Here is a 22712-nt window from a genome sequence, read left to right as displayed (position 1 = left end):
CTCCTTGACACACCGTAGGGGCCTGTATCGTGGTTTTGCCTGAAATCGCCACTCATTCATTGACCGATGGGACATTGATGAGAGTCGGGAGTTTTTGAACCTCAGCCGATCACCATGGCCCCATTACTGGGCACTTGGGATGCCTCCGATTCAGGGCCATCATCCACAGGCCCCGACACGGGGACCTCATCACCAAAGAGTATCCTCTATGTCGATGCCTACGACTCATTTTCCTACAACGTTGTCGCCATGCTCGAGGAGACGCTGGGCGTGCGAGTCGCGGTGATGACGATCGACTCTGCATGGCCCGATAACAGCATTGACGAGTTTCTGCGCCATTACGAAGCAGTCGTGCTAGGCCCTGGTCCTGGCGACCCGAATTTTCCCAAAGATGTTGGCATCATGAGAGATATTTGGGATCTTCATGATGCCGATTTACTGCCTGTTTTGGGCATTTGTCTGGGATTTCAGAGTTTGTGTCTTCATTACGATGTGCCCATTCAGAGGCTCCCTTATCCGCTTCATGGACAGGTGCGCCGGATCACGACTACGCGGAGCGATATCTTTGAAGATCTGCCTGATGCGGAGGTGACACTCTACCACTCCTTATACGCAAATGCGGATGCATCTTGTCCGAAAGATCTAGAATTTCTTGCTTGGTTGTCCCTGGAAGACGACCAGACCGGATGCCGAGTGAAGTCTCGGATCCCAATGGCGGTTCGCCACCGACAGAAGCCATTCTGGGGAGTCCAGTTTCATCCCGAATCCTGCAAGTCCGAGAAAGATGCTTGCAGGCCCTTGCTTCGCAATTGGTGGAAGATGTCTCTTGGTTTCAACAAGTTGGTCGGTCGCGGGGGGTTTGGTAGCCTCCCTGAAGCAATTATTAGCCCTCATGCCGACACGGCTGCGTTTCCGGATGCTGCTTATGAGATGCTGAAATGGAGTGCGTCGAGTTCGGCCACTTCTTCTTTTCGGGCCTTTGCAAAAGGCGATCTGACGGCAGAGGCGATTAGTGAGGCGCTCAACGAGCCAGGCTCGCCGACTGTCGTGTTTCAATCTAATGGACGGCATACTATCGTTTCAGTGCCCAGTCCTGACTCCTGGCGGCTGGAGTACCATGTTGAATCGCAGGATTTGACACTGGATCAGCTGAGCAAAGATTCAGTGATTGAAAAGTCCCTGTCTGTGTCTCAGCTATGGGATGCTTTACGGTACCTGGTGGAAATGAAGAAGGTCAACTCCGGTCACTCCCAGATCCCCTTTTGGGGTGGCTTCCTAGGTTACTTTTCCTATGAGCTGGGCCTAGCTTGTCTCCCTCATCCCAAAGATTCGACACAATCCTCCACGACGTACGGTCACACGTCTAACACAAACGGCTCTGTTCAAGATCCACCGGATGTCAGTCTACTATGGTGCGAACGAAGCGTTGTTATCGACAATAGCTCGGGCACTGTCGTGGTACAGTCCACCCGTGAATCAGATCATTTGCCTGGTGCCTGGCTCGATGAGACATCGGGTTTATTGCAGGGCCATTCTTCTGGGAGTGAAGACACCACGGAGTTTTTGGATTCAATCCTACGCGAGGGTATGATCACATTCCCCGACGAAGAGCGGTACAAGAGCCGAATCGAAGCATGCAAGGCGGAACTGGAGGCTGGGGAATCCTACGAGCTATGCCTGAGTTGTGAGACAGCCGTCTCATTACCACCTGCCACAACAGAGAGAGACCGAGCGATATTCCCGTGGGAGCTATACAAGCGCCTCAAGAGCTACAATCCAGCTGCATTCAGCGCGTTTGCGCGACTGGGCGACGTCAAGATCGTCAGCAGCAGCCCAGAATGCTTCATCAACTGGGACCGCTCATCCACTCTCGAAATGAAGCCCATGAAAGGCACAGTGCGCAAGTCGCCTGAGATGACCATGGAGAAAGCCCGCGAAATCCTGGGCTCAACCAAAGAGATGGCCGAAAACCTGATGATTGCCGACCTGATTCGGCACGACCTGTACGGCATCTGCGGCTCTGGCGGCGTGCATGTCGAGAAGCTGCTCGAGGTCGAGGATCACGGCCGCGTTTTCCAGATGATCACCCATGTGAAAGGCGAGATTCGGCCCGATTGTCTCGGCTGCGCCGTTCGGCATATGCCTCAGCTGAAAACTTCGAACATGGCCGTTCATGGCCTCACGGCTCTGCAGCAGTGTCTGCCTCCGGGCTCGATGACCGGCGCGCCCAAAGAACGGTCTTGCATGCATCTCCGGCAGATCGAAGCCCGGAAGCGGGGGATATACTCAGGCGTCATGGGTTTTCTGGATCTCGGTGGCGGGGGAAGCTTCTCCGTTATGATCCGTACGGCTTTTGCGTGTTTTGACGATCGCGATGACCGACCACAGGCCTGGCGAATTGGTGCTGGCGGCGCTATCACAACGCTGAGCACGGCGGAGGGCGAATGGGATGAGATGCTGACCAAGTTGCGGACAGTCTGCACGGTTTTTGCCCCGACTGTGAGCACATAAACCTATGCACAGAGCACTTCAACATTATTCTCGATTGATTCAACAATTAGCGAGGGCGTTAGGCATACAATTGAACATTTCCATAGATAGATATACAAATTCTTCTCGGTCTGACAGACTGCTGACTCAACTGGTCGCCCCCACGGGCCAGTGCTGATATGATGACATCGGTTCCGTTCCAAGTTCACCCTTCCACACTTACTTACTGCCTACCGCGCCAATGTTCAAGAATCTCAAGGGAAAACATGCCAACTTCTTTGAATCCAAACAATCCAATGCCTCCACCTCGGAGAGCGACAAGGGCCAGGACATATCCTCCGTCTTGGACCGGTCGCAACGTGCCGAGCTGACCTTGCTGGTGGCCGAGTCCATGGAGTCGATGCGGATTCAGATCCAAGAGGTTTTTGAGGCGCCTGATAAGACGCCTGCGAAGACTTCCCCCAATCGCTCTCCTGCGGACAATTCCCCCGCAGAAACCGGAAAGGAAGAAGATACGCCACAGAGTAGTGGCACGCCTTCAAGCGAAAATAGTAGCTCGCAGCCTAGAAAACCAAGCCAATCGGCCCATAGAGCTGCACAGAGAGCTGCACGGAAGCGTCAAGCTAAAGCCAAGGCGCTCTCTCATTTCGATGACTGGCGTGATGCTGTCTTGCTGCGGATTGGCGAAGCCGTGAACAAGGACGATGACAGCGAGGAGAAGCACCAAGCGCAAGCGAAAGCCAATGAAAAGGCTCAAACGGTGGAACTTCCCCTGGACGAGGATCCGACCAGAATGGAAAAATTGCATGAAGTCTACCATCCCGTGGAGACGCCGTTGGCCAAGCTTCCCAAGGCGACAAGGTTACTTATCCTCCACTCTCTGCTCCTTTTGCTGCTTAGTTTGGAACACTACAATGCCTATTCGCGTATTCTCATGCTGCATGCTACATCCAGCTTGGACATTGACATTAATATCCTCAATGAGGATGAGGCGAAAGTGGCTCGCGGGTTACTCGATACGGCTCTAGCACTATCATCGAATCCTGAAGCGCAGCAGCAGGTCAAGAAAAGCGACGGATCTCGGAAATGGAAGGTCGGCATTGCATCCGTGGCCGGCGCTGCTTTGATCGGTGTAACTGGCGGACTCGCCGCTCCCTTAGTGGCTGCGGGCATTGGGACCATCATGGGCGGACTGGGGCTCGGTGCAACTGCTGCAGCTGGTCTTTTGGGGACGCTGGCTAGCAGTGGAGTTGTGGTTGGTGGGTTGTTCGGAGCCTACGGTGGACGCATGACGGGGCGGATGATGGATAAGTACGCCCGCGAGGTGGACGACTTTGCCTTCATCCCCATCCGTGGTCCGCGGAAACGCAGCAATGAAAACGAAAGCGAAGCCGCTCGGCAGGATCATCGCCTGCGAGTTACCATTGGCGTGACTGGGTGGGTGAGGGAGGAGTCGAATTTTGTGGTTCCGTGGCAGGTTGTGGGCGCCGATTCTGAAGTGTTTGCTCTCCGCTGGGAAATGGAGCCTTTGATGAAGCTCGGCAACGCAATCCGCGCCCTTGTCACCAGCGCGGCTTGGTCGGTGGCTGGTCGTGAAGTCCTGGCCCACACCATTTTTGCGGGTATTATGTCTGCCGTGATGCTGCCGCTTGGTCTGCTGAAGATTGCCGGTGTCGTTGATAACCCATTCAGCGTGGCCAAGGCCCGGGCAGACAAGGCAGGCGAGGTACTTGCTGATGCACTGATCAATAAAGTGCAGGGAGAACGACCTGTCACTCTAATGGGGTACTCATTAGGGTCTCGCTTGATTTTCTCTTGCCTTCAGAGTCTGGAGAGGAGAGGCGCTTACGGACTGGTCGAGTCAGCCATCTTTATGGGATCACCCACACCTTCAGATACCGACCACTGGCTCCGAATGCGCAGCGTAGTGAGTGGGCGTCTTATCAACGTGTTCTCTCAGAATGATTCTGTTCTCGCCTTTCTCTACCGGACCAGCAGCCTCCAGCTTGGTGTCGCTGGACTCCAAAAAGTCGAAGGCGTGCCGGGAGTGGAAAATATCGACATGAGCGAGTCCATCAGCGGCCACCTCCGGTATGAATACCTGCTGGGCAACATCCTGACGACTATCGGACTGCAGGACATTGATGCTCAAGAGGTGGAACGGGAAGAAGCTGCCCTTGCTGAGGAAGACCGTCGTGAAGAAGAGGAACGTCTGCGCAACGAGAAAAAGGCCGGAGTGAAAGATAGAGAGTCGTCTGCTGCAAAGGAGACCGTGAACAGCGAGGAAGGTGCTAGTGGCGAGGATGCACGACTGCAGAAACAGGTCGAGACACAGACCCAAGAGCACATGAATCAACACCGGATTCATCTGTTGGATCTGGACGATGATGGCAAAGATGATGACTACTCCAAACCATTGGTCGAAGATCCCTCCAAACATGCAGCTCTGTGAGCATTGACTGTCTGTGATTAGCTCAATGTATATACATGTCAATATAGATTTCATTTATGACATCCATTCGGGAACATCCGAACCCAGCGGCTTGGGCATTATATCCCAACCGGGCATTGCTCCCTCCACACACGCCGCAGGTTTCAGAGCCGTAATCTCACCAAAGGCAGAGGGTCTTGACTCCAGGTACTCGGCGAGATCATCATCTCTAAATGATATATCTTCACATTGAAACCCCGAGTTACCGGGATACTGACCCAGCGAGCGAAGATACTTCATAACCCCACCCAAGGAGACCTCAACCTTCCACGCAGACCCTGCAACTGTGCGATGATACAACGCCGCCATAATTCCCGACGCCAGGCAAAAACCCGCTCCATGATCCAGTGCTTGGCACGGCATAGCCCGCGCTGCCTCGCCAGCTCCAAAGTGCTCTGCCTCAGACACATTCATGCCCGAGCAAGTCTGAACTAGAGAATCGAAGCCTCGATTCTGACTCCAAGGCCCATTACTGCCGTACGCAGATAGCTCTGCGTAAATGATGCCGGGGTTCACACCTGCCAGATCAGAAGGACCTAATCCCTTGGCTGCCAGACTGCCTGGCCGGTAACTCTGGATGAAAACATCTGCGTCGCGCACAAGGTCCAGGAGTTTGGCTTTTCCAGCAGCAGAATTCAGGTCAAGCTGGATAGTGCGCTTGCCACGACTGAGATCGCGGTCTAGAGAGGGTAAATCTGGCATTCCCGGTCCTGTCACCCAGAGCACATCTGCACCGTGCGATGCCAGCGCCCGCCCAGCAACAGGGCCTGCAATCACCCGACTGAGATCTAGGACTCGGACTCCGCGTAGACACCGGTCATTGCCAGGTTTCAGCCAGGGAGATAAACCTTTCGGACCGTCGGAGGCTAGTTTGCGGATCTGAATGGGGAAGTCGGAGATAGCGGATGCCTGTGGATGAGCATCCCACTGTTCGTAAGAGCGGAGTACAGTAATGACCCCTCCAGACTGAGATGCCGCCGTCTCAATATCAACAGCAGAACGACTCTTCAATGCCTCGGCTACCTGGGCGCGCGATGCATTGCTCGGTAACCGCAGTATATCTAGTGCGGCTTGTCGGTGGTGCGCCCAATTATCGTGGATACGCACGTAGCCATCACGCGTGGCGTGCAACCCGCCGATTGGACCCCATGGGTCTGGTGGCGGGTGGCCGTCGATGCGGTAGAGGCGCTCAGACTTGAATTCGGCGCATGCGTGGCGAAGCGCTACTTGCACATGAGGTAGGGATGGCTTGCCGTTGCGGGTTGCATGAAATAGCGATGCTGCGAGAGCGGAAAGAGCTATTGTGCTTTGCGCTAGATGCCCGACTTTGAATGAGGACGGAAGCCCTGGGTCTGAGTTGGTGTCCGGAAGCTGGAGGGATTGCAGTGCTTGGCGCGGCAGGTCGAGGTGATCCCAGAGATAGGATACTGTGTCCGGCGCCGTGAATGCTGTTTTGTCTGTCATATTATTATATTGGTTGAAGTCGAGAGAGTTTGTAGAGGTGAAGTACCTCGGCAAGGGACAAGCGGGAAGGATAGATCTGTTGAACTGGCCCAAAGGAGTTTAGCTTGTCTTAAAATGGCATCAGTATATAACAGAAATTACATCTACTCTCTCCAAGCAAAGTCTCTGCATGAACTGGGTAGTATTGATTATTCTTCAGGTTCCTCTTCCCAACGTTCCACACCAGCTGGAATCTCCATGACTGCCTCTTTACACCAAATATGCACAGCTTTCGACATCATCGGCTTCGTCAAGCCCTCCAAACAGCCACCTTTCACGCTCAGAGCGTCCTCTCCATGAGTGCGATGAATCAGTCTCGATCCACAGGATGTACAAAACAAACACTCTAGCTGCCTATTACTCAGAGTTCTGCGAGTATAGATACCAATGCGTGAGGTGCCATCTGCATTGGTCACTGGCAGCTCAAACCAGGGGAAAACGGTCGTTATGCCGCAGAATGACGAGGACTGATGGCGACATTCCGTGCAATGGCAGACGAATATCTTGGTTGGTTCTGGGAGAGGTGTAGTGAATCGAATAGCACCACATTGGCATCGGCCTTCCATGATGAATTTTTTAATTTCGGAGGTCTTGAAAAGCAAAGAAGTGTATCCGAGCGAGTACCAAGACTGCAAAATGTAAGTTCTGCGCAGGAGGAGTGGATTGAGGTCAGCTCAGGGCTCTGTTGCCGCTTTGTTTAAGAAAAGTTCTTAAAGATCGCTTTCAGGACTACCCCGCTCCCAAGTTGATGTTACTGAAGAACCCGGGCTTGGCTCGAGATTGATGATTCGTTAATTCTTTTTGCATGTGCTCCAGATTTACACCCCAAGGATATGATTGCGGATATTGCTCGACCAGCTATCCTTATTTGGGACCGTGTAAAAGAGACGAAAATGAGGTACGAAGGAGTTGTTAAGCGAGTAAGGCCCAATTAGTCTTGCCTTTCTCTTATCGAACTAGTTTCTGGGCAAATCCAGATTCCGCTCGCGCGAGAGCAAGTAATTGAACATTATGATCAATATGAGTTTGGCTCGGGCCCAGAACACTTGGAGGCGGGTATTGATTTACATCCGCAAGACGCCCAGAACCGTTCATCTACAAACGAAAGCAGAAGAGCCCACTACGACTAGTAGTCACAAGGACACAGCGCTTCTCGACCAATCAGGCTGTTAAATTGAGTGATTTTGTGCCATCTTATCATACAATGCAAACTGCTTGTGTTTAAACCTCCTCGTTTCTAGCATGTTGCTGGCAAACTGGAAAATCCCCATCATACCCACTAGCCCAATCCCGATCAACGGTGCCAGAATTGAGAACACCGTAAACCCATACGACGCATTTTGAAAAGACAGGTTTTGGCCTAAGCGAGTGGTAGCAAGCCCGACCTGCATGGCTGTCAACACCAGTGCAACGTAAATGGTGGCCGCTGAGAGGGTCGTGAGGTGGTCACGGACTAGCTCGCCGTATGTTTGATAAGTGAATTGATAACCCTTTAATATGCTGCCGTAGCGAATGGCGTATATCTCATTGAGTCGCGCCAGCCTCAGCTCCCCGAATAAATAGCGATGGTTGATGTTTTTGGGATTAGTGGCCCCCTTCTTCAACAACTGCTGGACCAGTTGGACCCATTTCTCCCAGGTCAGGTCACGGGGAATCAAATGATAGCTGTGGGCGATGGCGATGTCACTTTCAAATTGGATCAAAGCGATGTAGGAAGCAAGAAAGCCCAGGGCGCATTTATATAAATGTTCCCTTGTCTGTCGGCTCGGGCCGTGCGCGCTTTGGTCTTGTTCAACACAATCTGATCCTTCGCAGACGAGATGCTTCGCCCAAAATTGACCATCAAGAAGATATCGAGGAAGTGGCTTCAAGTGAAGGCGCCGCGAGGTTTCCCACACCAGGTGCATGTCCATTCTTTCGTCTGCGGCAATTTCGCGCGATGCGACGACGTGGTAATTCAGGGGCCGAGGAGGCATCGGTTGCCCAGCCAGCCATAGATACCGATCGATCTTATTCAGCTTGTCCACGCGGAGATCTTTTTGGAGGAAACTGTGCATGTCATCCGAGGGGCAGATCAAGGTTTGCTCCACCGTACGAGTCGAGGCAGGCAGCAGAGCCGCCGTGGGGTCGAGCACATGTTTGGTGTTGAAGGGATCATCGCTGAACGGCAGTCCATAAGACATCGAGTTTAAAATAGGTACTAATCAGAGAGCCTTCGCGCACACACAGGGAGTTCCAGGATGTGCCAAACGTGCTTGGAGCACTTGGGGTGTCCGGGTGCTTAAGCGGGGATTCCCAGCCCCCAGCCTCCGAACACCCGAAGATTAGATATCATCCGTGTTGTTCTTTCCCACTTCGATCTATTATTTGGCCAACAAAAGAAAATCGAAAATATTTTCATATTAGCAAAACATTGATCTCTGTGTAGACTGAGCGCCTCCGCAATATGCATGGCAATTTGACAAGCCAGGAAAGCAATAACTGGGCAGGGTGGTCAGTCTCATATATATAGTAGGCAGTATCCAGCCGGCCAAAAGTTTCATGTTCAAACGAATAACAGGCTCTGCATCGGCCATATCGAGTACGGAAAAGCACTGGCCAACAAGCTTCGTTTCGAGCGGGTGTGCTGGTGTCGAGAAAAACGACCCCAATGCGGCAACTCCACAGATACCCGCTTCAAGGCCAGGTTCGTTTTGCACGGATGTCCACTTGTACTGACCAGGGTGGTTCAAAACAGGGTTCGGGAAACAATCTGAGGGTGTATACGGGGAATCTGTTTTCGAATACGGCAGTACTCATGTTGCAAACTCTGCCAATATCAACACGATACATACTGGCTATACAAAATTTTAGCCTTGGATCAGCTCTATATCGGGTACAAAATACCGCCTGGCCCCGCGTCTCAAGTGAGATGTGGGCAGCCGATTAAGGTATGTCGTCGGATTCAGGACTAGCAGGAAACTTACCAGTAATAAATCCACGCCCTCCGCAATCTGCACCTCCCACCGCGGCAAAGCCCCCGATAGGCTATGATAATTCATCATCTTCCCGCGTCGAATCCCGATAATGGTCCGATCCCCCATCATCACCGTCGTCACTGTGTTGCTAAGCCGTAGCACCTCTAGCTCTTCTTGCTTATTTACTGCCGCTCCCGTGTGCCATCTCCCCGGCGGGAAATCATAGAAGGGTGATGGCGCTGGCTCCCGTGGCGCCTCCACTGCGTCTAGCAAATCTTGTAGGGAATGGCTCGGGCAGGGCCGTATAGACTCATAAGATGGTGGCGATGTGCTGGTGTCATCTTCATCATCCAAGGATAGTAAGCTGTTGTCGTCCATAGCCAGGCCCCTCGTGTTGCTATTGTTACTGCTTGCGAAGTAGTCGCTAGTGTTACCGGCGATCACGGCGCTATACGGCGGTGGGGCTTGCTCCTGTGGCGGAAGGGTGCGGTTTGCTGGCCTCTGACTTGCTACAGGACGCCGACTGGCTTGGAATTGCGCGTGCTGCTGGAGCTGCTGCTGATGACTCTCGTCTAGGTGACTCGCAGCTAATAGTGCATTTGTCACTTGCATCAACATTTTCATCTCAAGCGCACAGCTCATGTTCGCGCTCAGAAGCTCGTCCCCACCCCCTCCAGCCTGCATAACCCTCCAGATCCGCTGCCGCCACTGTCGCCGTAGCTCCAGTAGCGGCCGTCCTGACGCGTCTCGGATTATTCGGTGTTGCGATTTGCGCCAGAACTTGCTGTTCACGGTAAACAGTAGCGACTGCCGCTGTCGCGAGTGTGGAGACTTGTGCCACCGCAGCTGGTTTACTAAGTAATCCGGCCCAAATAGCGTGTTCCCCCGAGTAATAATGAGTGTGGTCGCTGAGTCGGTCTGCAGATCCGGCATCGAGGCCAGGAGGTGGGTGGGCTGCAGCGCGATCGGGTGATCTGGAGCCTGGAGTGTCGCTGACAATCGCGGCATGGTTGTGGGGGGGCTCGGATCGACGAAGTGCCTGGGAGTAGGAGGAAGAGAGCTAACTATGTAAAAATATCTACAGGAGGAGCTCAGAGGAGAAGATCCATGGTATTATTACTGAAAGGAGAGCCTAAGAGGCAAAAAGCGAGAAGAGGGTGCGCTTTTGGGAAATCAGCTAACTCAGTCCTGTCATATGATTCATCACGGCCATGGTCGGGCGGAAGTTTGTCGATGACGGCGCGGGTCTGGATTCACATCAGCGTCATGCCATCTCAAAATCCTGTTCTCGCGTTCTTATCGCTTATCGAAGCTTGGGTTGAGCTTTTAGGTTTCCATACGTCAGCTAAACATGCAACTTTTCATGGGAATGTTTCTGAAGACAATTTAAGTTTGATTGTGATATACTGCGATGGAAAACAGGAAAGAAGGAACCGAGAGGCTCATAGCTCTATTCCAGCAAACGGATTGGTGAAAGCTGGTCTGTGAAGGATGATGCACTTCTCTATCTCGAGGCCGCGGATCTAAGTTACAGTTTGCTAGAGACGAAGTAAGGAATGTTCTTTGCCTCATAGAGATCCTTGTGCTGGGATTTGATGATATCTGCGGTCTAAAATGCGGGTTAGTCTTCTCGTGAAAATCATCAAAGCTCATTACTCACCTTCTCGCCAATCATGTAGACTGAGTTCTGAATACGGCAGTCGGGAATCACAGGGATAACGGAAGCATCTGCAATCCTGAGGTTGCGCACCCCATGTACTCGAAGCTTCGAGTCAACAACACCTTGGTGGATGCTCTTGGAGAGTCGTGCCGTGCCGCAGGGGTCTGTGAATTACATTAGTGCTGTCGCAAGTATTGATGATTGGCGATCTTACGGAATCCAGTCTGGCTTCGATCCAGAACAGCCTTGTTCATCTCATCATCAGAATGGAGAGGCATCTTCCAGGGGTACTCCCGGACGACGATGTCCTTGAATCCGGCACCGTTGGTCAAAACATCATATGTCCAGCGCACACCCTCACGCATTGCCAAGATGTCTAAGTCATTGGCAAAGAAGTTGAGGTTGATGTTGGGCTGAACCAGGGCATTTGAGCTGTTCAGGGTAACCTCGCCCTCGGACAGGGGCCGGAGCAGATCGACAATGACGGTCATATAGCTTCCTTGCTCGGGCAGAGGGTAGTGCCACTGGAAGGCGGTGCTAAACAGGCTGACGAAGTCAAGCTCAAAGTGAGGCTGGCCCGCGGGTCCAAAGGGATCTAGTCCACCATTCGCAGCCTTCGCCTCGCGATAAGCGGGATACTTCTCCAGTCGTTCATCAATGCGGGGGAATCCCACAAGCTCCAAGAATCCGGAGCTTGCAGGGCCCGTCTTGTCACGCTGGTATGTAGCCAAAGCCTCGTCATTAAGAGGACCGGCGCGGAGGATGTGATCGTCCAGGCCATAACCATCCTTGATCTGAAGAACGAAAGGCACAATTGGGTGGTCCAGGAGATGCTGGCCAACGTGAGGGGAGTCCACAACCGGATTGATTCCATGCTTAGCTAGTTCTGCGGCAGGGCCGATACCGCTCAGCATGAGAAGCTTGGGGGTCTCAAATACACCTTGAGACACAATCACTTCGCGGCTAGCATAAACACTGATCTCGGTGTTGGAGGCCTCGCTGATAACAGTGACGCCGGAACAGATGCGTGTTGCCGGATCGATGATCAAGTGTTTCGACTGAACCCCATAGAGGATTGTCACGTTCGGCTTGTTCTTCAAGTACAGGAAGCTACCCTGGCGCACGCCCCGGTGGATGGTGTCGACACAGTGAGTGAGGCCTTTCATTTCGCCAGAAAAGATGTCCTCGGTCAGAGGCTGGCCCTTGGAGACCCACGCTTGGGTAAGCGCATCGCGGAACGGCTGCATCTCCGGCACCAAGTCGGCATGGGAGATCTGTACAGGGCCTCCGGTTCCAATCTTGCTCAGTTCGGCCGGATACAACTTCTCATCGTCATGGTAAGTGGCGCACTTGCGCAGATATTCCACGCAGTTATCCCAGTTCCAGTCTCGGCCTCCAAATTCCTCCCAGTCGTCAAAGGTAGGTTTCGAGCCCGGGATCCAAGTGAAGTAATTGGCACATGTACTTCCACCAAGGGCCTTTCCGCGGGTGTTGGGTTTTTCAATGCGCTCGTAGTCGTCGCGCTTGATCATAGTCGTCTTGTATGCCCAGTCATACTTGCTTCCACGAAGGGTGAATGCCATTGACGGCGTGGTAATTTGTTCGATTTGGTCTGGGTTCGGAATACCAGCTTCAACAACCAGGATACGAACGTCGGGGTTTTCAGCAAGGCGACCAGCAACGGCATTGCCAGCCGTGCCACCGCCAACGACGATAAAGTCGTACTCAGAGCCGTTGGACACGGTTGCCATGATTTGAGCTTTGTCTGTTGCAGGGAAGCCGTTGAAAGATAATGGTTTTCTGAATGTCTAGGAGAAATTGACTAGGAAAAGCGTCGCTTATATATCATTATGTGTTCAATTCTTGCCGAATTCCGAATCATAAAATGGCGAGGTCAGGTTCTCAAAGTGGTAGTACTAGTTACTCAATACGGTTAGTTAGTAAATTCGTGGAACGTGGATATCCAATCTTGTGGTCACTGAGGTATTTGCTCCAGATTGGACAGTTGTGGCGGCAATTATTGACCCCTCATGAGGGGTAAAGGATCTCCGCACGAATCTGTAAGCTATACTATTGAATCACGGCCACGATCGCTTCAAGGTGGGCAGTGCGGACGGGATGCCGAGCCCGGCAAAGACTCGGTGATGACTCGGCACAAACGGTGCATACATCTCGGCCCGTAAAGGCTGAATTTAAGGTTTCGCCCAATAACGTAGTATCTCCAATTCTGTACGCCCAGGCACTCTGAGCGCCCAATTTGGACTTTTCGTAAGCTAACACTCCTCACATAAGAGCATACCACAGTTCCATTCGACAACCTTTCGGGGTTACGACATAGGATAGTGGATGCGCGAGGCACTGAGGGGATCTTTTGTCCTGTTTTTTCCTACCCCTCACGTAACTATACCAGGGATATTTCGGATACTGATCCATGTCTTTGTCACCGAAGCTGTCTTTATATAGACCTGGAATATAAAATTATAAAGACGAAGCCAGCCCCCTAGGGATAGAGCATCCACATCACAGGTATTTGACACGCCCGATCAAGAATTCACCATGTCGAAGCCTATCTTTACGTTGGCTGAAGGTACGATACTTGAATTCTCAACATGATGCCCTCCCGCTAACATCCTGCAAGGCCAGCCAGTTGCAGACCCGTCCGTTAGTACTACGTTGCCTACTTTTGGCAGCGGAGGCATCACGACCTTGGGTGACACGCTTCTCATTGAGACGCTTTCTCACTTTAACCGTGAGCGTATTCCTGAAAGGTCGGGAGTTATTCCATCTGCATTATGAAAGTAGAGCTGACACCGGGCAGAGTTGTCCATGCCAAAGCAGCAGGTGCTTGGGGCGAGTTCGAAATCACCAATGATATATCTTCCCTCACGTCGGCCAAGTTCCTCAATGGCGTGGGCAAGAAAACTCCCGTCCTTTTTCGTCTTAGCACCACTGGTGGTGAAAAGGGCAGCGCAGACACGGTTAGGGACGTGCGAGGCTTCTCTGTCAAGTTCTTCACGGAGGAAGGTAATCACGACATTGTGGGGAACCACATTGTAAGTCTTTGTTCCTCGGTCTCTTACACCTCTGGTTCTAATTTATTCGAAGCCGGTGTTCTTCGTGCGCGATCCGATTAGGTTTCCATCCCTAAATAGAAGCCACAAAAGGCATCCTGCCACTAACCGGCCGGATTGGACTATGGTGAGTGCTATTTGGTGTCTCTACTTGCTGGTGAAGCTAATCGTTCAGTTCTGGGACTTCCACGTCAACCAGCCGGAGAGTGTTCACGCTTTGATGCATCTATTTGGCTCTCGCGGTATCCCCGATTCGATCCGTCGAGTGACAGGTTTTGGCGTGCATACCTTCAAGATGGTGGCAGCTGATGGCAAGTTCCGCTACTGCAAATTCCACTTCCGACCGACTCAAAGCATCACCCATCTCTCTGGACAAGACGCCACTCGCATGGCTGGAGTAAATGCCGACTTTCATACTCAGGACCTGTGGGATACCATCTCTCGTGGACAGTTTCCGGTCTGGAAACTTTACGTGCAAGTAATGGAGCCCGAGCAGGCTGAGACCTACGGCCGCGCTCTTTTTGATATCACCAAAGTCTGGCCCCACAAGGACTTCCCGTTGCTTGAAGTCGGCCAAATGACTTTAAACAAGAATGTATGACAGGACTTTATGAGAAGCAAGGTGTACATGCTGATGAGGAATCCAGCCGGATAATTATTTCGCGGAGATCGAACAAGCCGCATTCTCGCCTTCCAACATGGTCCCTGGGATCGCAATGACACCGGATCCTAGTAAGTATTTCCTAACATTGCTCCTGGTATCTGACAGGATACTGAATACCCCTGCATATAGTGTTGCAGGCACGCATGTTTGCCTATCCTGACGCTCAACGATACCGTTTGGGGGTGAACTACACACAGCTTCCTCCAAACCGTGCAATTTGCCCTGTTTACGCGCCCTTTGAGCGCGATGGCATGGCGACCATGACCCGGAACTATGGAGGTGACCCGAACTATGTGCGCAGTACGTTGAGTCCAGGCGTACCCAGCCAGGTGGTTTCCGACGTGCGACACACCGAGCGCATCGAGCAGAATGCCACCCTCGGCCGGAATGAGATTTTGGTTGATGATGAGGATTACCTCCAGCCACGAGAGCTGTGGAACAGGGTCTTTGACGAGACCGAGAAAAGGCAGTGGGTGGCGAATGTGTCGGAGACCTTGGAGGACGTGCCTGCACAGCTGCGGGAAGCGGTCATGGTGATGTTCAGCAAAGTCGACCCTCGTATTGGCCAATTGATAGGCGCTAAAACGAAGAGTAGCTCGCGTCTTTGAGCCCTTAGATGTGGACTGGGAGAATTTCCTGAGTCTTAATGTGAATCTTGATTTTTAATAAAAATCCTCGCTATAAGCAAGCCGCCCACCGGCATAACTACTATTATTTCGAAGAGCCTGACAGAAGTACACAGGAGAGAAATGTCAAACCATGAAAATTACCGTTGGGAGCTGAAATGGGGCCCTTGGCACCTCTTGGCCTAGCGGTATATTTTGCGAACTATTTTGGTTGTCAAGAAACGAAAAGGGCAACCGATAAGAGGAGGATGGGAGGACGAATAAGAGTCAGGCGTGGCGGGAAGTTTGGCAGTGGGATCGCAGCGTAACTTTGCAGGCCTGCGATTGTCAACCCCTGCACTCTTCTCACTCCCAACGGTCAAGATGAAAAGAACCTTTGTCATTTTTATTATTCGTGATCTGAGAAGGCGGGTCCGGAGATCGTACGGAGATCAAAGATTTATTCGACGTCATTTTATGCTTCGAAGGCGAATATCGAATGTGCCTGGACCAGACTAGTATCCGTATTCGAACCAACCCAACTCGTCCCGCCCGGTGTGATACGATGCAACCTCGCTTGAGGCTGACGCCTCACCGTGTGGTCTAAAATGTGACCACTGAGACCAGACGCCCTCGTATCACCGACCTGCTTATCTTAAAACGGGACGGGCTCACACGAGTCACTGTTGGGTGTTGGGACATACTACTGGTCCAGCACCGCTGTCGCACCCTGCAGGGTCTGCAGGCAAGTCTGCAGGAGAACGAAAGCACTAGGAGAGAGCCAGATCTCCCAATAAGACTAATCTTCAGGCCATCGTGGCGTTCCAGATCTTGGCTGGACCCCTAGCAATATAAGGAAGATGGCCGCCGTTCCACGACAGGGGCCAAGCATGTCTGGTCTGCTCTTGTCTGCTCGCTATGGCATCGCACATCCCGGGGTGTCGCATGCGATCGGCGTGCAACCCCTGCCACTTTGCTAAGCTACGCTGCTCAGGCGGCTCGCCATGCGCCAACTGCCAGATGTCCAACCACCCGTGCGTCTACAGCCTGTCCAGCCGCTTGGGGCGGCCCAAGGGAGTCAAAAACAAGCGAGCGGCCAGCGACTCTGCGCGCGCGACATCTACCCGGTCGAATCTGCAGGAGACGACCCCCAAGCGGCCGGCGACGAATGGCCACGATGTTTCCACGACGGCCAGCGCGGATCCGGAAGGGATGGCCGATCTCAATCGCCTGGTCCACGCGAATTATCCCGTGCTGCCGGACGAGCTTGACCTTTTCACAGTATGAACCTCGATCTGCTTCCATGCCCGATGGCTCAATTGCGTCTAGACTAACATGACACATATATCTGCCAGGCCTTTGCAGCCTATCCTAATGATCTCCCGTTGCCGCTGCACAGGTCGGCAAGTGGATATGTGACACCGTCCAACAGCATCCACGACGACGTCGCCTCGCTCGAGGTCTCCGGCCGGTGCATATGCGCCCAGCAACACGCCGACCTGCTCTCTCATCTTCGCGCGATGCGCCAGCAGCCGGCCCCGATCTCCGTGGACGCCCTGCTGGCGGCGGGCCAGCGCACCCTGGCCACATGGAAGCACTTCAGCCAATGTCTGGCATGCAGCAGACCCGTCAATGAAGAGACCATGCTGCTCTCGGCCATCAGCCTGCGTAGCATGTTGCGCCTGCTACAGGCCTTCTCGTATGTCGTGACTGAACACCCGGTGCCCACCAGTCTGCTGTCCCCGTCCTTAGAGGATCCTGACGGCCCGCTGAGCATGACCATCGGCGGATACCAAATCGAAGGGGATGAGCGACACATGGTCGGGAACATGTTGGCACTGCATACGCTGAACCGCATCGAGTTCGCCGTCTCATGTCTCGCGGAGCGCGTCGCCAGCTGCACACGGCCGGGCACATCGTCGGCCGAGAGGATGCCTGCGAAGTGGACGGCGCCGGATGACAGTGAGCTGGAGAGTGACCTACAGCCGGTACAGGTGATTCTGCAAGGAATGGAAACGGCGATCAGGAAATTGAGCCAGGCTCTACAGTGGAAACATCGCGCTGCGACGATGAAGATGTACGGCGGAATGGGATAGTAATAGAGCAGAAACAGCAGTCTATTTAATAAATCACTAGTTAGAGATAGAAACAGATTCCCACATTGCTTGCGCTTACAAACCAAACCATTCTAACATAACTAGTTGTCGCTCAGAGTCAGGGCAAAATAACCGCTACACCAAAAATGCACCAGCCATTCTTAGTCTATATCAAAACAAGTGGATCGTTGATCGGCCACTCACTACCCAATTGTAATATGGAAATGTGGTCAAAAGTATACGATAGATGCCTGGCATTCTGAGTCTAATCTAGCTATCTGTTTATAGTATAGAACACATGGTAACCGAAATCAACGTACAATGTCAAGAATGTCAAAAACCGAAAGTCAGTCAATGCTATAAAAACTTTAATTCATGGTTCCATCATGATTACAAGCTGCCAGTCTATAGTCACACCCAGATCGCCTACCATAGCTCAGTTGATGATCAGGAGGGTGCCTGAGGTGTCAGCGCCCACTGCCGCCTGTAGGTCGACCTTTCCTTCTGGGAGATCACTGAGGAATACACTCACTCTCTCGTTCGCTTCTCCCTCCCCAGAGATCTCCACGAACAGGTCCTTGCCATGGGTCTCTCCGACTCCCCTGAGTCTCGACGCCATCAGTTGAGGATAAGGAAAACCCTCTTGCCGCCTGCGTGGACAAAATGGTCAGGGAGGCGCCGTTGCTGAAATACGATACCGAGCAGAGCATAGCCGCCAACGAAGGCGGCTTCGGCTTTCATGCGGAAATGCTCGCAAAGATGGCAAAAATGAACGACAAGATCGAGAAACTCGAATCCCATTCCCAGAAACTCGAATCCCATCGCCAGAGCCATCTGGATCTCCGGCAGAGGGCCGTTTCCACGTGGGTGCGAAATGCATTTGGCAAAGACACAGAACACCGGAAGGAGGAAACCCGCAGACTGAACAGAGATATCATCGACCGTGGCGACGTGCGATCCGATGCCATGGTAGTTACTGAGCGCTACAAGAAAAACAGCATCGAAAGGCAAAGTTTCCGTACTCTATATGGCCTCACGCCGGAGAATGTGAAGGATCTTGGTATTGTCTACAAACCCTTGGTGCTCTTATTATCGCTAATACGGTCTAGACCAGCCAAAGTGCTACGGAGCTCTGCAGGCGTTAGATAGAGTGGCCTCTATCCTGCTCACAGACGCTCGGACAAGCCTCCCTAACGAGGCGATATGGAAGGAACGCGAGGATCTTGTCGCCCTGCTGCTGGAGGAGAGATATGAAGAGGCTGAGAAGATGAGCAGCACTTTTCTTTGTGACGACGAGTCGTCTGTGGCTGAAGAGTAGCCCTAGTCTTGCCAAAAAGCTGGATATTGCTATCCAATAAATTACTTTTAAGAAACAAACATCTTATGATCACTTGCAGTCTTTCCTTCTTCTGTTCCTGGGTCAAGGAGGAGAGTGCGATGCCCTCGGTCGACCTCATTCACGCCCCTCCAATGTGTAAGCAGCTCCAGCCTCTGTCGCTCATCTTTTCTCTATAATGCTTCGCTTTATCCCTTGAGCCAATCGTCCACAAGCCATGCCGTGCTATCTCGTAAAGCGTTACGGGGTCTCGGTCGATATAGTATGTGTGGATATCAGACGCATTGACATGGCTTCGTTTCTCCTCGAAGAACTTGAGAAGGTAGGATGGAGCTGAGCAGTGAACCAACTTAGAAAGCCATCAGTCGGGAAAAGGGGATAGAGATGCGAAATCGTCGGAAGCGATCGAGCATACGACCGGTCGTTCTTCTCTCGGTCTGAGTCCCGCTATTCTCCGTTCAAGTCCTCAATGTCTCGGTCCCCTCGCCTCATCAGATGCAGGTCCTCATACTTCTTGAAAAAACACTATAAACCTTGAGATGCTCGAGAATGCCACCTTCATCAGGAATCCGAGCCAGGCTCTACAGTGGCAACATCGCGCGGCAACAGTGAAGATGTACGGGGGAATGGGATTGTGATCGAACATAAAGCGCAGAAACAGCAGTCTATTTGATCCATCGCTAATAGTAATAGAAACAGATTCCCTCATTTTTTGCGCCTACAATCATTAACGTAGTTACTAATCCCCAATTGTCTTTCCTGACTAGACCCCCCTCGCTTCCATCCTGGCCCGCAGAGTCCGATAGAAGGCGCCGACATTCTCTGGCGCCAGCAGCGTGTAATGATGCCCCGGCACCTCGTGGAAGTGTACGTCGTCGACAAAGTCCGTCCAGCGCGACAGCTTCTGCTCCAGCCACTCCGTCTTGGTGCTTGCCACCGCCTCAATCGGCTGCCCATAGAGCACCTCCAGCGCTGGAACACGACCCTGGGGCTCGTAGTCGCGCGCGATGACGTGTGAGTTGAGCGCCAGGCTAGTCCACGTCGCCAGCCGGCTCTTATCCAGCCCGAACTCCTCCAGGCGGTGCTCCGAGGCCGACGCCAGGAGCAGATCCACCAGCTGGCCCTTATCAGTGTCGTCTTCTAGCCCTCCCCCGAGTGCCCGCAACTGAGCGACAACCGTGGCCTCGGCCTCTGCGTTGAGCAGCAGATCAAAGAAACGCGCCAGCGTCAGCAGCACGTCCGCCCAGCCGCCATGGCGCATGCGCTCCTTGATATGCGGCGGCTGATCGAACACCGCCAGGAAAGGTGTCGCGAACCCGTCCTGCCGCAGCTGCTTGACAATCTCGAATGCCACCGTGCCGCCGTACGAGTAGCCTGCGATGGCGTACGGCCCGGCGGGCTGCACACGCTGGATAGCCGTGCGGTAGGCGTCTACCATCTCACCCACACTACTGAAGAAAGGCTCCCCGTCGAACCCTCGCGCGCGCAGCGCATACACCGGTCGATCCGTGAATCGGTTGGCCAGGTGCAAGAAGACCAATACCTCGCCGACGCCCGGGTGGACCAGCCACAGGGGAGTTTTGTTGCCCCCCGTGCGGAGCGTGACCACCGGGTCGTAGGGCTTGCTAGAACGGTCCGTGGCAGTCGGGTCTAGAGCCGCAGCGAGGCCTTCAATTGTCGGGTGACCGATGATCGTTGTGACGGGGATGCGGTCCGGCAGGTCCGGCTCGTTCTGCAGTAGCCACTTAATCTGGAAGATCTCCAGCGACGAGCAGCCCAGATCGAACAGGTTGGTGTGGACACACAGCTCCGCCCTTGATGCGACAAAAACCTCGGCGAACACCCTCTGCACTGCCGCCTCGGCGGGCGTGGTGGGCTGCAGCGACGGGCCGTTGGTGGCCTGCCCCAGGAACTCCTCGTCCTGCTGGATGCTGGAGTCGTACATGCCGGCCTCGAACGCCTTCTTGATCTTGGCGCGCGAGAGCTTGCCCAGAGCGGACTTGGGCAAGAACACCCGGTCCAGCGGGATGATACGATGCGGCCGCGCCATGCAGTGGTTCATGACGACCGTGCGAATTGCGTTGCGCGTACTCACGCGCGCAGAGACGTCGTCCACGGCGTAGGTGGGTAGATACACCACGCAGAGTGTTTCGGACGCCGCACCCGGCACCCGATAGGGGAAGATGGCCGTGTACGACATCGCCACGCCGGGGATGCGGGCGTCCTCGATTGCGCCCTCGATCTCGTGCGGGTAATACTTGAGACCGTTGATGTTGATCGACTCCTTGCCACGGCCGACCAGATGCAGCCGCTGGCTCTCATCCAGGAAGGCCAAGTCACCCGTGACAAACCAGCCGTCCGGCGTGAAGGCCTCCTGCGTCGCGGTCGGGTTGTTGAAGTACTCCTTGAACACGTTAGAACCGCGCACCTCGAGATGGCCGGTCTCGTTGGCGGCGCAGACCCGGCCCTCGGTGTCTCGCACCTGCATCTCCATGCTCGGGATGCAGTGGCCTAGCGAGGTGAACTCTCGCGCTTGCACAAGGTCGCCCGCAGGGCAGTCTTTGCTGTATATACTACCAGCACATGTCTCTGTCATGCCGAACCCGGGCCGGATGAAGTCGCAGGGGGCCCCAAACGGCTGGAGCAACTTGGTCAGGGCGGCACACAGCGCCGTTGAGTTGGCTTCTCCGCCAGAGATCAGGCAGCGCAGGGAGGAGACATCTGGGAGGCCCTGGCTCGGGGCGTCGTCTACCGATCGATGCGGCAGTATGTTCTCGAGGGTTTTCTTTACCGTTGCGAGGAAGAAGTTCGGCGCGAACGTGTATCCCACTGCGTGGCGCTCGATGAGCCGCAAAAACGCGAGCGGGTTGGCCAGAAGGTCGCCAGCGTGGACGTGCACCTGGTCTGCCCCCAGATTCATTGCATGCAGGTGAATCTCTGTGAGGTTGGCGACGTGGTCCATGCCGATCCAGTTCAGAAAGACCTCATCGCGATGTGTGCCGTGGTACACGGCTTTGCTCGCGACGGCATGCAGGATCTGGCCATGGCGCAGCGCTACGGCCTTCGCATTCCCGGTGCTCCCAGACGTGAGCATCAGGGCGGCAAGGTCCTTGGGTGACTGCGTGTACCCGTTGTTTGAGATATACTCGGCCCGGAGAGGAGCTTGGTGGGCCGTCAGATCCTCGACTGTGTGGATGACAAGTCCAGGCAGGTCGAGAAACTCGGACACCAGATGTTCCCTGGTGAGCACTACGGGGCTCTGCAGGACATCCTGCAGATGCAACAGGTGCTTGCGGCGTTGGTCGAGGTTGTTAGTGAACGGCGTCGAGATGGCAGGCACTTGGCCGGCCGCCAGCACCGCCCACAGCCAGCGGACATTATCTTCATGGTTGTCCAGGTGGATGAGGATGATCGTCTCCGGCGTCAGGCCCGGGATGGTCTTGATCGAGTTTCCCAGGACAATTGCATCCCCCAGGAGATCGGGATACGTGATTCTGACGGGCTCGCCTTCCGTCTGTCCAGGCGGGTAGATCAGAAGGCCCTTCTCGGGGGCAGAACGAGCAGCCCTGGTTAGGGCTTCGAGCAAGTTTTTTGTCACAGGAGCCATGATGCAGATGTGGATATCAATCGATGGACAAGAAACACTTATCCAAGTGTACTAAACATCCTCGCAATGTCGGTTGAGGTCTTATTCATGGTAGTCGTCCATGGGACCATGTCCGACCAGCTTATATGATTCCTACTCTGCCCGGGTTTCTACTCCATCTGGCATCGCGATTTCTGGAAGTAGAGATTGCCGTCGATAAACGGCGCTACTGCCATGGAGTCCTGGCTCTGCA

The 22712-nt window shown here is 53.7% G+C and overlaps 10 protein-coding genes across 10 annotated transcripts; 5 read left to right on the top strand and 5 right to left on the bottom strand.

Annotated features, from left to right (window-relative positions):
- Positions 1-114: 114 nt before the first annotated feature.
- On the top strand, positions 115-2511 carry pabA (aminodeoxychorismate synthase pabA; the record flags this gene model as incomplete). The annotated part of the gene is made up of 1 exon (XM_057194007.1): positions 115-2511. One exon carries the CDS (start codon positions 115-117, stop codon positions 2509-2511), a length of 2397 nt encoding a protein of 798 aa, XP_057055362.1.
- A 220-nt stretch (positions 2512-2731) lies between these two features.
- On the top strand, positions 2732-4942 carry N7474_002591 (DUF726 domain protein; the record flags this gene model as incomplete). Its single annotated transcript, XM_057194006.1, has 1 exon — positions 2732-4942. One exon carries the CDS (start codon positions 2732-2734, stop codon positions 4940-4942), a length of 2211 nt encoding a protein of 736 aa, XP_057055361.1.
- Positions 4943-4996: 54 nt separating this feature from the next.
- N7474_002590 (CAIB/BAIF family enzyme) lies at positions 4997-6445 on the bottom strand (the record flags this gene model as incomplete). Its single annotated transcript, XM_057194005.1, has 1 exon — positions 4997-6445. The coding sequence occupies one exon, from the start codon at positions 6443-6445 to the stop codon at positions 4997-4999; it is 1449 nt and encodes a 482-aa protein (XP_057055360.1).
- Positions 6446-7653: 1208 nt separating this feature from the next.
- N7474_002589 (uncharacterized protein) lies at positions 7654-8667 on the bottom strand (the record flags this gene model as incomplete). Its single annotated transcript, XM_057194004.1, has 1 exon — positions 7654-8667. One exon carries the CDS (start codon positions 8665-8667, stop codon positions 7654-7656), a length of 1014 nt encoding a protein of 337 aa, XP_057055359.1.
- Positions 8668-9333: 666 nt separating this feature from the next.
- Positions 9334-10449, bottom strand: N7474_002588 (uncharacterized protein; the record flags this gene model as incomplete). The annotated part of the gene is made up of 1 exon (XM_057194003.1): positions 9334-10449. The coding sequence occupies one exon, from the start codon at positions 10447-10449 to the stop codon at positions 9334-9336; it is 1116 nt and encodes a 371-aa protein (XP_057055358.1).
- Positions 10450-10969: 520 nt separating this feature from the next.
- Positions 10970-12852, bottom strand: N7474_002587 (GMC family oxidoreductase; the record flags this gene model as incomplete). Its single annotated transcript, XM_057194002.1, has 3 exons — positions 10970-11050; positions 11102-11265; positions 11316-12852. The coding sequence occupies 3 exons, from the start codon at positions 12850-12852 to the stop codon at positions 10970-10972; spliced, it is 1782 nt and encodes a 593-aa protein (XP_057055357.1).
- Positions 12853-13657: 805 nt separating this feature from the next.
- On the top strand, positions 13658-15444 carry N7474_002586 (catalase; the record flags this gene model as incomplete). Its single annotated transcript, XM_057194001.1, has 7 exons — positions 13658-13688; positions 13740-13869; positions 13920-14154; positions 14207-14299; positions 14348-14767; positions 14820-14904; positions 14966-15444. 7 exons carry the CDS (start codon positions 13658-13660, stop codon positions 15442-15444), a joined length of 1473 nt encoding a protein of 490 aa, XP_057055356.1.
- Positions 15445-16359: 915 nt separating this feature from the next.
- N7474_002585 (Zn(II)2Cys6 transcription factor domain-containing protein) lies at positions 16360-17537 on the top strand (the record flags this gene model as incomplete). The annotated part of the gene is made up of 2 exons (XM_057194000.1): positions 16360-16722; positions 16797-17537. The coding sequence occupies 2 exons, from the start codon at positions 16360-16362 to the stop codon at positions 17535-17537; spliced, it is 1104 nt and encodes a 367-aa protein (XP_057055355.1).
- Positions 17538-18200: 663 nt separating this feature from the next.
- N7474_002584 (uncharacterized protein) lies at positions 18201-18855 on the top strand (the record flags this gene model as incomplete). Its single annotated transcript, XM_057193999.1, has 2 exons — positions 18201-18597; positions 18647-18855. The coding sequence occupies 2 exons, from the start codon at positions 18201-18203 to the stop codon at positions 18853-18855; spliced, it is 606 nt and encodes a 201-aa protein (XP_057055354.1).
- A 781-nt stretch (positions 18856-19636) lies between these two features.
- N7474_002583 (uncharacterized protein) lies at positions 19637-22480 on the bottom strand (the record flags this gene model as incomplete). The annotated part of the gene is made up of 1 exon (XM_057193998.1): positions 19637-22480. One exon carries the CDS (start codon positions 22478-22480, stop codon positions 19637-19639), a length of 2844 nt encoding a protein of 947 aa, XP_057055353.1.
- Positions 22481-22712: the final 232 nt, after the last annotated feature.

The sequence above is a fragment of the Penicillium riverlandense genome, assembly GCF_028828495.1.
Source record: "Penicillium riverlandense strain IBT 135883 chromosome Unknown utg000002l_segment0_segment0, whole genome shotgun sequence".
Lineage (NCBI taxonomy): Eukaryota > Fungi > Ascomycota > Eurotiomycetes > Eurotiales > Aspergillaceae > Penicillium > Penicillium riverlandense.
This window is presented reverse-complemented; position numbering and strand designations above follow the sequence as displayed.